Source organism: Bufo gargarizans, chromosome 4, assembly GCF_014858855.1.
Source record: "Bufo gargarizans isolate SCDJY-AF-19 chromosome 4, ASM1485885v1, whole genome shotgun sequence".
In the NCBI taxonomy this organism is placed as follows: domain Eukaryota; kingdom Metazoa; phylum Chordata; class Amphibia; order Anura; family Bufonidae; genus Bufo; species Bufo gargarizans.
The window spans coordinates 243,393,918-243,408,659 of record NC_058083.1 but is presented as its reverse complement, the minus strand read 5'-3'; the positions used below and the strand labels follow the sequence as shown (position 1 = coordinate 243,408,659).

At 45.5% G+C, this 14,742-nt stretch overlaps 1 protein-coding gene across 3 annotated transcripts in view; it reads left to right on the top strand.

Moving 5' to 3' along the window:
* Window positions 1-2,347: 2,347 nt before the first annotated feature.
* Window positions 2,348-14,742, top strand: part of ASRGL1 (asparaginase and isoaspartyl peptidase 1) — a 54,620-nt gene continuing 42,225 nt past the window's right edge. The window contains exons 1-2 of one of the 3 annotated variants that reach the window (XM_044291379.1): window positions 2,348-2,478; window positions 9,977-10,168. In XM_044291379.1, the coding sequence (XP_044147314.1) occupies window positions 9,982-10,168 (187 nt within the window). In that variant the 5' untranslated portion in view covers window positions 2,348-2,478; window positions 9,977-9,981. The other 2 variants (XM_044291380.1, XM_044291381.1) reach the window with 2 other exon arrangements.

Sequence of the window (14,742 nt, the reverse complement as noted above, 5' to 3'; positions counted from 1 at the left end):
GCACCTCTGGGGGGTCTAGGGTCACACAGCTGTGCTGTGGACCCCAGACACCCTAACTAGGGTGATGCAATAAAAAGTAAAAAAAAACTAACTTTCCCTTTTTTTTCCCTGCCTATCCCAAACTTTCCCTAGCTGTCCCTATGTACCTGATGGGGTGCTGGGGCACAGATCGGGTCCTGGGGGCACAGATCAGGGGTGCTGGCAGCGATGGTGGACACAAGCAGGCAGCTCCTCTCTCCTCCGGCGCTGGAACACAAAAGGAGGAGGAGAGGGGCGCCTGCCTCTTTTGAATCTGCCGCCGCACCGCCCCCTGACCAATCAGAAAGCGATCCTGAGTGGTGATGTCACCATCACCACTCAGGATCGCTGGATGGTGATTGGTGGAGTGAAATCACACCACCATCACCATCCTGTTCCGGGTTATCGGGTCTTCAGAGACCCGAATAACCCGGAAACGCAGAAAACCGCAGGTCTGAATTGACCTGCGGTTTTTTGCGATCGCATACATGGGGGGGTCACCGGACCCCCCGACGCATTTGCCCCAAGTGCCTGCTCAATGATTTGAGCAGGCACGGGGTTCCGATCGCCGCCGGCCGCGCGGCGGTGATTGAAAATGCACAGGGCGTACATGTACGCCCTGTGTCCTTAAGTACCAGGGCACAAGGGCGTACCTGTACGCCCTGTGTCCTTAAGGGGTTAATGGGGACCGGGGTCAAGTTCAGGTCAAGATCGGGTGCCGAACCAGAACTTTGACCTGAAGTTTGGCCGAACCAGAACTTCCACGGGTTCGCTCATCCTTATTTATGGCCTCTTGATAGTTTAGAAATAAGGGTAATTACATGACCGTCACAAAGTGAAAGTACCAGTCAAACAGTTAGAAAAACTGTTAAACCTTTGAGACTGAACGGGTCAATATTTTTAATAAAGGCCAGCCAATTGAAAATATGATTTTTAGCCAAAAATAAGTTAAATGCAATCATTAAAAAAAAATCGACCCAAAGGTGTACATAGCCTTTAATGTGTGTATTCACACATCAGTGGTTATCTACGCACAATGGGTCTGTGGTGAAACCTCGGAAGCATGCTCTGTTTTTGCCCATGATTACGGATCCCTCACGCACATTACAGTCAATGGGTTTTTTGAAAACCACAGACTCAATATGGCTGCCATCCTTGATTGGTCCGTTGTTTTCATGGATCGTTGCTAGACATTGCTGTACAAAAAAACAGACACAAAGCCCAAAGGCAGTTTCTTCCCGGACATCTTCATGGATGAACCGCTGACCATATTGTCTCAGATATAATTACAGATGTTTCCGTGCGCGAGTGTGATCCTCAGTTCTGGACAACGCTCTTTTCTCTGAAGCGCACGGCATTATACTGATTTATAATAATTTTTCCCAGTGTTTTTGGCTCACTAAACTAAACACCATGGAAACTGCGCACTTTTTTTCCTTACTGTATGTTTCTTTTATTGCCTTTTTTAGCAGCATTTTGTTCTAAACAACTGTGCAAAACATTTTTTTTCCTGACATTTTTTAACTGTAGAAAAGATGCCAGAAAAAAAAATTCCAAAGTTTCTAAATCCTGTTGGCGGTGTCATGGTGTGGGCAGCTCTGCAGGTCATGGGCTGGCGGTTAAAGCCACAACTGTGCCAAGAAGGGGGCCACACCAGGTGTCCGCTTGCGGTTTGGAGCTAAGGCTACTTTCACACTTGCGTTGCGTTTAATTCCGTTGAGATCCGGAATTAAACGGATCGGTTTTGATTTTGCACATCAGGATGCCTCCGTTCCGTTAGGATGCGGCTGTGTGAAATCAAAATGAAAATAAACGCATCCGTCATAAAATATATTAAAAGTCAATGGTGACGGATCTGGTTTTTATGGAGCCTAAAAAAAAGGAACCGTCACTACTGACCAGTGCCGGATCCGTTTTTATAACTGGTCACAAAACCACAGCCTGCAGCAGTCTTGTGTCCGGTCACAAAACGGAAGACATCCTGAACGGATCTCTTTTTATTCAGAATGCATGCCAGCTTCTCAATACCGGAAACCAACGCAAATGGGAAAGTAACCAAAGCCGCAAGCCAGTCTGCAGTGTCTAAACTGGGACATTGTGACAAACAAATCGTGGCAGTTTCTGTGTGGTGATTTTCAGTGTGAACTGGCCATTTATCGCAGTAAACATCAGGAAAAAAACACTGATGGAGTAATGTATTTCTTGAGGCTTTTTATTTTTCACAAAAACAGGACCTTTTAGGGCCGGGCACGTGGTGTTTTTTGACAGAAATTGCCTCAGATGATTCTGCCAAAACTGCGAAACAGCCGCCCATTGTTTTCAACGGAGGCCGCAGTTTACACCGCTACACGTCCTCTCCTGGCGAAGAACCGTCTGTGTCATCTCCGGCGGTAAGAGAGCGGGCACGGCCATTACAGGTCCTGCCTTCACAGGAGGCTGTGCCCGCGAGGACATGCTGAGGTAAGATGTCGTAAGCTGATCAGGGGGCAGGCCTGGCACTGTGCGCTCAGGAACGGCTGTGACACTGTGGGAGAGGGTCCCTACTACGGGGAGCAGAGCGGTGAGTTGGGCACTGCTATGGCACGCTGTCTGTGCCATGTGATATCCATGCCATGCTGCAGCACCCGCCTGTTCTTCCCTGCTCAGTGAGGGTTATATAGTGGGCGTCGGGCTATACATTGTGGCTGATCAGTTGTCCTGCCCACCACCAACACAGACCTCCCAAGTGTCCCTCTTTTGGAGTGACAGTCCCTCTTTTTGTCCCAAGTCCCTCTTTTCTCCTTAAAGGGGTATTCCCATCTTAATGATATCTGTTAAATCTGTTAATGATTTAACAGTGATCATTTTTCTAAATATATTTAATTAAAGGGGTTTTCCCATCTTAGACAATGGGGGCTTATCGCTAGGATATGCCCCCATTGTCTGATAGGTGTGGGTCCCACCTCTGGGACCCGCACCTACAACGAGAACGGAGCCGGGGAGAGTCGTGGCTGGAGGACCCCGGGTTTCCCAGGGTCCATCCACCACCAGGCACAGCTCCCTGCCTCTCCCATTGAAGTGAATGGGAGCGCACCGCGCATGCCCGGCCACCACTCCCATTCTTCTAGCGCTCGGCTATTTTCGGCGGCTCCATAGAAATGAATAGAGGGCGGCTGCACATGTGCAGTGCGCCCTCCTCCACTTTCTCCGCTTCGTTCTCCTTGTAGGTGCGGGTGTCAGCGGTGGGACCCGCACCTATCAGACAATGGGGGCATATCCTAGCGATATGCCCCCATTGTTTAAGATGGGATAACCCCTTTAATTCCCACCCCTTAGAAGAAAATAAACATATACTTACCTGACTGTTGTCTTCCGTCTCCCCTGGTTACGACCACCGCTTTTCTCAGGAATTGCGGTGGCCGCGCTTGCGCATAAGACTTCTCCCGGCCGGCCGAGCCCAGTCCCGAAAGCGCACGCCGAGGCCGCGCATGCGCTATGGTAATTTCTTTCTGCCCAGTATAGTATAATTGCCAGGAAGAAGTCACCCGGGCGCATGCGGGGCCTCGGCGTGCGCGTTCAGTCCAGTGCGCGGCCCGGTGGGAGAAAACTTCAATCAAGATGGAGCCCGCCCCCTGCCGAGTGCCGAAACCAGGAAGTGGACAGCGCGCCGGGAGCAGGTAAGTATTAAACGGCGTGTTGATAATACCCCTTTAAATGTCCCTGTTTTTGATCTGAGGTATAGATTTGCATTATTACATTTACAATATTGACCCGGAAAGCATTTCTCTGGTTGGTTTCTATATATTTGAGCCCACCTTGTATATTATTTCATTATTTTATGCAGTTGGAATTTTACAAACCTCTATAGTCAGATTATTTTTGCGCCATTTTGTAAGAGAAAACTATTGGAGTCTATAAATAGGCAGGAAAATGGCATCTTTCACACAATGAACCATAAGGCTACTTTCACACTAGCGTTTTTGCTGGATCTGGCAGGGCTCAGCAAAAACGCTTCTATTACTGATAATACAACCGTCTGAATCCTTAATGAACGGATCCGGTTGTATTACCTTTAACATACCCAAGACGGATCCATCATGAGCTCCATTGAAAGTAAATGGAGGACGGATCCGTTTTCTATTGTGTCTGAACAGAACGGAATTCTCCAAAATGCATTCCGTTCCGTTTTGCTCTGCATCCCACGCCATGGGAATGTAACCAAATGGAAGGGAACGCATTTTGGATCATTCTGTTCTGTTCAGTTACGTTTTGTCCCCATTGACAATGAATGGGGACAAAACGGAAGCGTTTTTCTCCGGTATTGAGCCCCTATGATGGATCTCAATACCGGAAAATATAAACGCTAGTGTGAAAGTAGCCTAAGTGTCAGTCTTTGAACATCCAAAAAGTTGGAAGGTATGGCGACATGCCAGGCTGTCCCTCCAGAGAAACGGACTCCCAGGTCCCTAAGAACAATGGCAAATGATTGGCAGAATTTGGGCAATTATGTGCAGGTTTGGCGAACAGCGCCCGAAATTTTCCAGCAGACAGTTTGCTCTATTTTTATAAACGCCAGTCAGCCCAGGTCGGCCACTTTTATCTCGTGAATGGCCAGCATTATTGAACTGACCCACAAGAAGTACAATTCTTACTGAGGATAGCAAATATTAGCACAACACAAAGCAGTACCCCATTGTGTAGTGTGTGCTGTGCCCCCCCTAGACAGCGCACCTTGGTTGAGGAATACCAGTCTGCGCCAATTTGAAATCTGTGATTTTGACTCCGATTTCCCCCAGACCTCACCCTGTGCAGAAAATTGACAGGCTGTAAATTTCAAAATCCACACCGAAGGTCAATTTCCCTGAGGAAAATTTCTGCATCATGCACACGAGATTTTGAAAAGCTCATCTACTTAGCTGGTACTTTACACTGCGGATTTTCTGCAGAGTAATCACCATGTGCGCCATCATATGCACCATGTCCATATACCCTAAGGCCTCTTTTACACCCAGTGGTTTTTGTCCGGCCGATTCTCTGTATATTTGCAAAGTAGAGGGCGGATCTCTGGTGGACCCCAATATAGCCAAATGCGTCCTGTGGGCAGGCAACAGTATCCGGAAATGTCTGATCCAGAGAACACCAGCAGTTCTTTACCTGAACAGCCTGCTGGATTTCCCTTGCCTAAGGCGGGGTTCTGTGGCCTCTGGCACTCCAGCTGTTGTGAAACTACAACTCCCAGGCAGCTCCATTCACTTCTGTGGGAGTTATAAGAACAGGAAAGCAAGTGTGCATGCTGGGAGTTGTAGTTTCACAACAGCTGGAGTTCTGAAGGTTGCTGATCCCTGACCTAAGGGAACACTTCACCAGCAAAGTCATGAGAATCTAGCAGATTTTGTCCCCACGCTGCTGAAAATAATCTGTAGTGTAAATGGATCCTTGTGGTGGGGGTACTGAGGGGTTTATGGTGATAGTGATGGTTAATTTGTAGCCATGTTTTATCTGGGGTCAGAGGTTGAAAATAGGTGTAAAGTCTGTTTTCTTCATTGATTGTATACTACTCTGGTAATGATTAAGCCTGCTACAGCTGAGGGACAAAGCAAAACCTTAGAGGAGTTTTCAGGACATCAATATCTGATCGGTGGGTTCTGGCTCCCAGCACCCCCACTTATCATCTGTTTGAAGACGCCTCAGCTCTACGGTGAGTGCCACCTCCTAGGCCAGTGACGTCACATTCATTGGTCCCAAGGCCTATGTGCAGCTCCGTCACAGTCAAGTGAATGGGCCTGCATTGCAATACCAACCATGGCTGCTATTCAGTGTATGGTGGTATGCTGTGAGGAGATACACTCATTGACAAAAATAAATAATGCACCAAGAAGGAGTTATTGGAATCAAATGAAAACTGTGCGAATGTAATGATGATATATGTATATGATTACTATATTAGAGTGAAGGCATGTTTATTGGAGTTAATTGTATAATTGAAAGGAAGCTCTAACACTCTGTTGGGCCTCCTCTAGCCCTGATACAAGATGAGATACCGTGGGGTATGGGGCATACAGGTTCTGTATGGTATCCTGCAGCACATTTGCCCACAGACTGGGATTTTTTTTGCAATGAGTGTAACTGATGTATATAGAGGGAGGACTAGAGGAGGATTATAATGTACAGTACAGACCAAAAGTTTGGACACACCTGCTCATTCAAAGAGTTTTCTTTATTTTCATGACTATGCAAATTGTAGATTCACACTGAAGGCATCAAAACTATGAATTAACACATGCGGAATTATATACAAAACAAAAAAGTGTGAAACAACTGAAAATATGTCATATTCTAGGTTCTTCAAAGTAGCCACATTTTGCTTTGATTACTGCTTTGCACACTCTTGGCATTCTCTTGATGAGCTTCAAGAGGTAGTCACCTGAAATGGTCTTCCAACAGTCTTGAAGGAGTTCCCAGAGATACTTAGCAATTGTTGGCCCTTTTGCCTTCACTCTGCGGTCCAGCTCACCCCAAACCATCTTGATTGGGTTCAGGTCCGGTGACTGTGGAGGCCAGGTCATCTGGCGCAGCACCCCATCACTCTCCTTCATGGTCAAATAGCCCTTACACAGCCTGGAGGTGTGTTTGGGGTCATTGTTCTGTTGAAAAATAAATGATGGTCCAACTAAATGCAAACCGGATGGAATAGCATGCCGCTGCAAGATGCTGTGGTAGCCATGCTGGTTCAGTATGCCTTCAATTTTGAATAAATCCCCAACAGTGTCACCAGCAAAGCACCCCCACACCATCACACCTCCTCCTTCATGCTTCACGGTGCTAACCAGGCATGTAGAGTCCATCCGTTCACCTTTTTTGCGTCGCACAAAGATACGGTGGTTGGAACTAAAGATCTCAAATTTGGACTCATCAGACCAAAGCACAAATTTCCACTGGTCTAATGTCCATTCCTTGTGTTCTTTAGCCCAAACAAGTCTCTTCTGCTTGTTGCTTGTCCTTAGCAGTGGTTTCCTAGCAGATATTCTATCATGAAGGCCTGATTCACACAGTCTCCTCTTAACAGTTGTTCTAGAGATGTGTCTGCTGCTAGAACTCTGTGTGGCATTGACCTGGTCTCTAATCTGAGCTGCTGTTAACCTGCGATTTCTGAGGCTGGTGACTCGGATGAACTTATCCTCCGCAGCAGAGGTGACTCTTGGTCTTCCTTTCCTGGGGCAGTCCGCATGTGAGCCAGTTTCTTTGTAGTGCTTGATGGTTTTTGTGACTGCACTTGGGGACACTTTCAAAGTTTTCCCAATTTTTCGGACTGACTGACCTTCATTTCTTAAAGTAATGATGGCCACTCGTTTTTCTTTACTTAGCTGCTTTTTTCTTACCATAATACAAATTCTAACAGTCTATTCAGTAGGACTATCAGCTGTGTATCCACCTGACTTCTCCACAACGCAACTGATGGTCCCAACCCCATTTATAAGGCAAGAAATCCCACTTATTAAACCTGACAGGGCACACCTGTGAAGTGAAAACCATTTCAGGTGACTACCTCTTGAAGCTCATCAAGAGAATGCCAAGAGTGTGCAAAGCAGTAATCAAAGCAAAAGGTGGCTACTTTGAAGAACCTAGAATATGACATATTTTCAGTTGTTTCACACATTTTTGTTATGTATATAATTCCACATGTGTTAATTCATAGTTTTGATGCCTTCAGTGTGAAGCTACAATTTTCATAGTCATGAAAATAAAGAAAACTCTTTGAATGAGAAGGTGTGTCCAAACTTTTGGTCTGTACTGTATATAGAGGGAGGACTGGAGGAGGGTATATAATGTATATAGAGGGAGGACTGGAGGAGGGTATATAATGTATATAGAGGGAGGACTGGAGGAGGGTATATAATGTATATAGAGGGAGGACTGGAGGAGGGTATATAGTGTATATAGAGGGAGGAGAGGGGTGTATAGTGTATATATAGATGAAGGAAAGGGGTATATAGTGTATATATAGAGGAAGGACTGGAGCAGGGTATATAATGTATATAAAGGAAGGACTGGCGGAGAGTATATAACGACCCCAAAAAAGTTGGGGATATTTGGCTTTCGAATGAAATTTATGGAAAACGTAAAAAGTTCACACTACAGTGATATTATATCATGAAAGTAGGGCATTTAAGTAAAAGTGTGCAATGGTGATTTCCTCATCTCAAACAGTTTATTGAAACAAAATCCAACAGTGGTGGGTATTCCCCCACAAAAATGTCAATGTCTCAATAGCTTGTCATGTGGCCTTGAGCATCAATTACAGCTTGATAACGACGTCTCATGTTGTTCACAAGTCGACTTATTGTCTGCTGAGGAATGGCATCCCACTCTTCTTGAAGGGCGTCCCTTAGGTCATTGACGTTCTGGGGTACAGACTTTACAAGCCTATACATGTCGACTCAGCTAATCCCATAGGTTTTCAATGGGATTCAGGTCTGGAGAAAGTGCAGGCCACTCCATTTGAGGTACCACAGTCTCCAGCAGCCATTTCCTACTGATGTAACCTCGATAAGATGGCGCATTGTCATCCATGAAGATAAAATTAGTCCTCTGCTGTCCATGCAGAGGCACAATGACTGGATTAATGATGGTATTCCAGTAGTATGGTCTTGTCACTGTACCATTTACAAAGTGTAGGGCAATGACACCTGTGCCTGGTGGTGTGGTCAGGTACCCTTACAGGTCGTCTAGCACGCAGACCATGCTGATGTAAACGGTTTTGAATGGTCTGACGTGACACTTGGGTGCCTCTCGCCTCCCTTAAATGTGCCTGGAGTTGTGTGGCAGTCATCATCTGGTTCTGGATTGCTTACAATGAAGCGGTCAATTCGTGTTTTGCGAATCTGCGATATGCGGACCGCAAAACACACCACGGTCGTGTGCATGAGGCCTTACTTTAATTCCACAGGTTGGTACGAGTCCGGCGATATCTTATATGTATAGTTGTTCTTACATTTTGGAACTGCTAAAATAATAAAAACCTTGGAAAAAAAATCTGTTTTATTATTTCTTTGCCATATTCTGACCCCTATAACTTATTTGCACTAAGGCTACTTTCACACTAGCGTTTGGGTGTCCGCTTGTGAGCTCCGTTTGAAGGGGCTCACAAGCGGCCCCAAACGCATCCGTCCAGCCCTAATGCATTCTGAGTGGACGCGGATCTGCTCAGAATGCATCAGTCTGGCAGCGGTCAGCCTCCGCTCCGCTCCGCTCAGCAGGCGGACACCTGAACGCTGCTTGCAGCGTTTGGGTGTCCGCCTGGCCGTGCGGAGGCAAGCGGATCCGTCCAGACTTGCAATGTAAGTCAATGGGGACGGATCCGTTTGAATATGACACACTATGGCTCAATTTTCAAACGGATCCGTCCCCCATTGACTTTCATTGTAAAGTCTGGACGGATCCGTTCAGGCTACTTTGACACTTAGAAATTTTTTAACAATATAATGCAGACGGATCCGTTCTGAACGGAGCCACCGTCTGCATTATATGAGCGGATCCGTCTCAGACGGATCCGCTCTGAACGCAAGTGTGAAAGTAGCCTTATGTGTACAGAGTTGTGTGAGTGGTGATCTGTGTGAGTGGGGTGTGTACGACTTTTGAAGCGACCAAAAACGGGTAATCAGCCATTTTGACTTTTTTTGCATTTCGCACTGTGGAGCCAGAGCATATGTGGAAGCACGCACTTCCAGGTTTGCACTCGCTCATATGCCGTGGTCAGGATTGACCACACCGGTCGCAGACATGAGCCGCTGGTGTCTGCTTTATGAAACAGCAGGCACCTTGCGGATATGGTGCCCACTCCACTCGCCTTGCTAGTAGGGCGCTGTTCAGGAAAGGGTTAACAGCTGTTTTTTTGTTTGTTTTTTACTGCTGTGTGCATGTAGCCTTAGTACAAGTTTCAGCATTGAGGACATTAATGCATTCTTCATTTTGCTTCTAGAAAATATGAAGCCAGTTATTGTCGTCCATGGTGGCGCTGGAGTGATCGTGAAGGAATATGAAGATGGGTATCGGTCTGGAGTAAAGAGGGCGGCTCTGCGAGGTTATAGTATACTGAGAGAAGGAGGAGATGCCATTACAGCTGTAGAGGAAGCTGTGGTGGTGCTTGAAGATGACCCACACTTCAATGCAGGTAAAACTGGTTACATAACAAAACACACACCAGATATCATCTCATCATTTTCCTAAACCCTGAAGAAATACAAATCAGTTTTTTTGTGGAAAATATGTAGTTGAACATTAGATACATTTCTCATCTGTTAACCACGGGGTACATTCACAGTGAAAAAAAAAGTCTAATAAAAACGATATGCTGTCAGTTTTTCATGTCCATTTTGCACCAGTGTGTGCATCAATTTTCTGTCCGTCTATCCATTATTAAGGGGTGTTTTGGTGGTGTTAAAAACTACCAGAATTATTTCATTGGCTTTTTCTTATCATCCCAACCCCTGCAGTGCCCTCAGTATACATAATGCCCCCCAGTATAAAATGTATAAATATATATATATATATATATATATATATATATATATATATACGCCTGGTAAACTAGGACCTGTCATCCACAGCGAAATAGCACCCTTCCCTTAAAGAGAGATCGTTATCTGTGAGCCTTCCAGGGGGTATCAAGGTCACACTAGCAGCAGGCCCCGCTAGATGTACATGAGAAGGACACAAGCAATGATAGTTAGTGCTTTGAAGTAAAGCCATTTAGGGAATAATAATAATAATAAGCCGGTTACTGCTCTCTGATAAGGAATGCTTAGTTCTTGTATTTCTTGGCAGTTGTCGGCTTGTGCTTGGAAACCATCGACCATGGATCCAATCTCGGTAAAGGTGGCATTCGCGCTGCTGGCTAGGGGCAACCAAGAGTGTATCTGCAGGGGGTTAATCTCCAGAAGTGACCACACCGCAGGCAGGTCTGATGGCTCACGGACAGTGCAGCGTTTCCCCTCTTTGCTGAATGTAAGGCCAAAGGTATAGAGCCATCTGTATAATACCTTGTGGCTCCGTAGATAATCTGTAAGAGGTTTCAAAGTGCAACGTTTTTTAAGTGTTGAAGGGGCTATTTCCTGGTATAGCTGTATACGAGCTCCCTCGTGCTTCAAATCCTTTTGGCCCCTTGCTGCTTGTAACAAAGCCTGCGGTGTCGCAGAAACTCAGAAGGCCGTAGATTACATCACGCAGTCGGTCACCGCTCCCCTGAGGTGGTCTCAAGGATCTGTGAATCCATTCGATGATTATAGATTGCGCCCTCTCTTCACCCAAGAGAACAGTGAATATTTGCAGAGCTGCAGTACGCAGTGCATTTGGCTCTATGGATTCTGGAAATCCCTTGAACCAAATATTTCTCCTCCTGATCCTCTATTAGGAGGTATGCATTGTTTATTGAGTTCGTGTGGGTATGGACATATTTAGACATAGCCAAACTATGCTCTGAGAGCAGGCACTGATTAGACTCTAAGGATTTGACCCGGAGGCCTAATGATTGCATTTCATGGCGCATTTCTCTCAATTCCTGTAACACTCTTTTAGAAAACCCCTTGTTAGGTTGTTATTATCTTCTACCTGAGAGTTGCCACTTGTTCTGTGCGCAGCACCCGCTCCGGCATCTTCCTCCTCCTCCGAGTCAGACATAGGAGCTTTCGGCACCATCTTGTCCGTGCGCGCTGGTGAAAGCTCAATCTTTTTTTTTTTATGAAGTGATCGATGTCTGCTTGTCCTTTTTTGTGTTTGGCGGACATGGGAGGCTCTCTGGGTTTGTCCTTCCCGATCTTGACCATATTAAAGATAATTCGGGCATCTTAAGGATTAGAAGCGTGGGTCTGTGGAGCTGTAGCTCTGGATCAGACCTCCATCACACTCAGCAGCCAGGCTCCACCCCCCCAACTGGGGCGGTATTTTGTACAGTGTATGATTTTTAAAGAATTTATTTGTCTTGGACTGCTGAACATAAGTATTTGAACACCTGAGAAATAGCAAGAATTCTGTCTCTCAAAGACCTGTTACTGTGCCTTTAAAAAGTCCACCTCTACTCATTCTAATCTAACTTAGTAGCACCTGTCTGAGCTCTTTAAAGACACCTGTCCACCTAGGGTTGTTTCGGGTATCGAAAGTCAAGCAGCCAGCATAGCAGGTGCCTGGCCACTGTGTCACCAATGATAATTAACCTTTAATACAAATACAGGAGGTGTGTGCCGGCGGCACACGCCTCCTGTATCTGTATTAAAGGTTAATTATCATTGGTGGCACAGTGTGCCCCCCCCCCCAGTATTAAAATAATTGGTGGCGCAGTTCACTCCCCCCCAACCCCACAAGTATTAAAATCATTGGTGGCAGTGGCCACAGGGTCCCCTCTTCATTGGTGGCAGTGGCAGCTTGTGATCGGAGCCCCAGCAGTGTAATCCTGGGGCTCCGATCAGTTACCATGGCAGCCAGGGCGATACCCTGCTGCCATGGTAAGCTCCCTGCTGCTGTGTGCATTATGCACAGGGCAGCAGAGACAGTGTAAAGTCCTATTAACCCTAATAGAGATCTATTAGGGTGAATAGGACAATGGATTAAAAGATCTAGCCCCTAAAAGCAAAAGTTATTAAATATAAAATAAAGTAAAAAAAAAAAAATTTGCCCCCTTTCCCAATTTTACATATAAAATATATAAATAAATAAACATATGACATATCGCCACGTCTAAAAAGTCCAAACTATTTAAATATTTTTAAAAAATCCTATGCGGTGAACGCCATAACAGAAAAAATAAATAAATAAAAACCGCACGATTTGCAATTTTTGTTTAGTCACCTTGCCCTCCCAAAAATGGGATAGGACTGTTCAATTATGTGCCGGATGTTCCATAAAATGCGGAATGCACGCAGCTTTTTTGGTGTTTTATTTTTTTTTGCGTGGTATCGAATAGTATCGCGTATCGCAATACTTTTTTATGGTATTGAAACCAAATCAAAATGTTGATATCGAAACAACCCTATGTACACCCCACAGTCAGTCAGACGCCAACTACTACCATGGGCAACACCAAAGAGCTGTCAAAAGACACCAGAGACAAAATTGTGGACCTCCACAAGGCTGGAAAGGGCTACGGGGCAATTGCCAAGCAGCTTGGTGAAAATAGATAAACTGTTGGAGTAATTGTTAGAAAATGGAAGAGGCTAAAGACGACTGTCAGTCTTCCTCAGGACTGGGGCTCCATGCAAGATCTCACCTCGTGGGGTATCACTGATTATAAGAAAGGTGAGGAATCAGCCCAGAACTACAAGGAAGGAGCTGGTCAATGACATGAAGAGCGCTGGGACCACAGTTTCAAAGGTCACTGTCGGTAGAACACAACGCCGTCATGGTTTAAAATCATGCATTGCATGGAAAGTTCCCCTGCTTAAAGGGAACCTGTCATGTGGATATTTGATTATAATCTAACTAATTATATACAATCATTAACTACTAAAAGTACCTTAGATGTATTCACTTACTGGTGTGACAGATGGTTACCTCATAATATACACACAAAGATGCCGCATGCTAATGAGCTGATTTGAGTCCAGCGTGATGTCAGTGAGTCCAGTGTATATTTAATTCATAGCTATAGCCACTCCCCTGCCCACCTGCTGCTGATTCATATGGAAAAACAAACTGTCATTCAGCAGCAGGTGGGCGGGGAGAATCAGAAGCTCATGAATATTCATGACTCATCATTATCAGCTGGAGCTTTTCAATACAAGATGTTGGCAGATTGACTGGGTCAATTAAAGAAAGTGACCCAGCATTTTGCCTAAGACAATCAGTCACTTATTTATGTTGCCCTTAGTTAGGACACCATAAAACTGGTGACAGGTTCCCTTTAAGTCTGAGGTAAATCTTGTTGGTGCACAACTGAGTGACATAATTTTAGCCTTAAGGACCAGTAGCCAGCAGTCAGAATTGGGTTTTTAGGAACCATTTTGGGATATATATATATATATATATATATATATATATATATAGGCCCAGATTCAGGTAGATTTGCCCATTACTTACACCTGAGCCGCTCAGCTGAATTTCTCTGCGCTGGAGCAATTTTGCCAAATTGCCACCTGATTCAGGAATCGTTTGTTCATTTAATTTGCTCCTGTTTAAGGCAAAGCTGAGGGCGCAAGGCCGTGCAAGTCAAAGTGGGTGTGCCCCTATGTAAATGAGGAATTTTCGGCTCAGCAGAGGTTTGCTAGCAGAATTTCAGGGCAAATCCTGCTCAGCTGCTTGCACTGAGCAAATAAATAGGAGCAGACTTGCGCAGGTTCTTTGCTGAATTTCATCCTGCTTTTTCCTACCCCCCCCCTGAGCAAGGAAATTCAGCCCTTTTGCAAGACATGGCACCTCCCAAAGGGACCAAAATAAGGAAGGCCAACTTTGTGGCTGCAGAGATGGACATCCTGATTGCTGCACTCCAGCAGCATAAGGAAGTCCTATATGGTGCCCAGCGGGCAAACACCACCATTGCCCAAAGGAGGGCTATATATGAAGCCATTGCCCTGGACATCAATGCCCTGGGTAATGAAGTGCGTACCTGGGATGACATTTGGCCATCTTTTGCTAACTTGCCCCTGCTTTTAACAGGAGCAAGTTTGCCCAGGGAAAAAAGCTTGCACGCTTCCAGCGCAAGATGCGCATCACACGCGCATGTTTCTGAATCATCGGCAGTACCTAATTTGCATATTC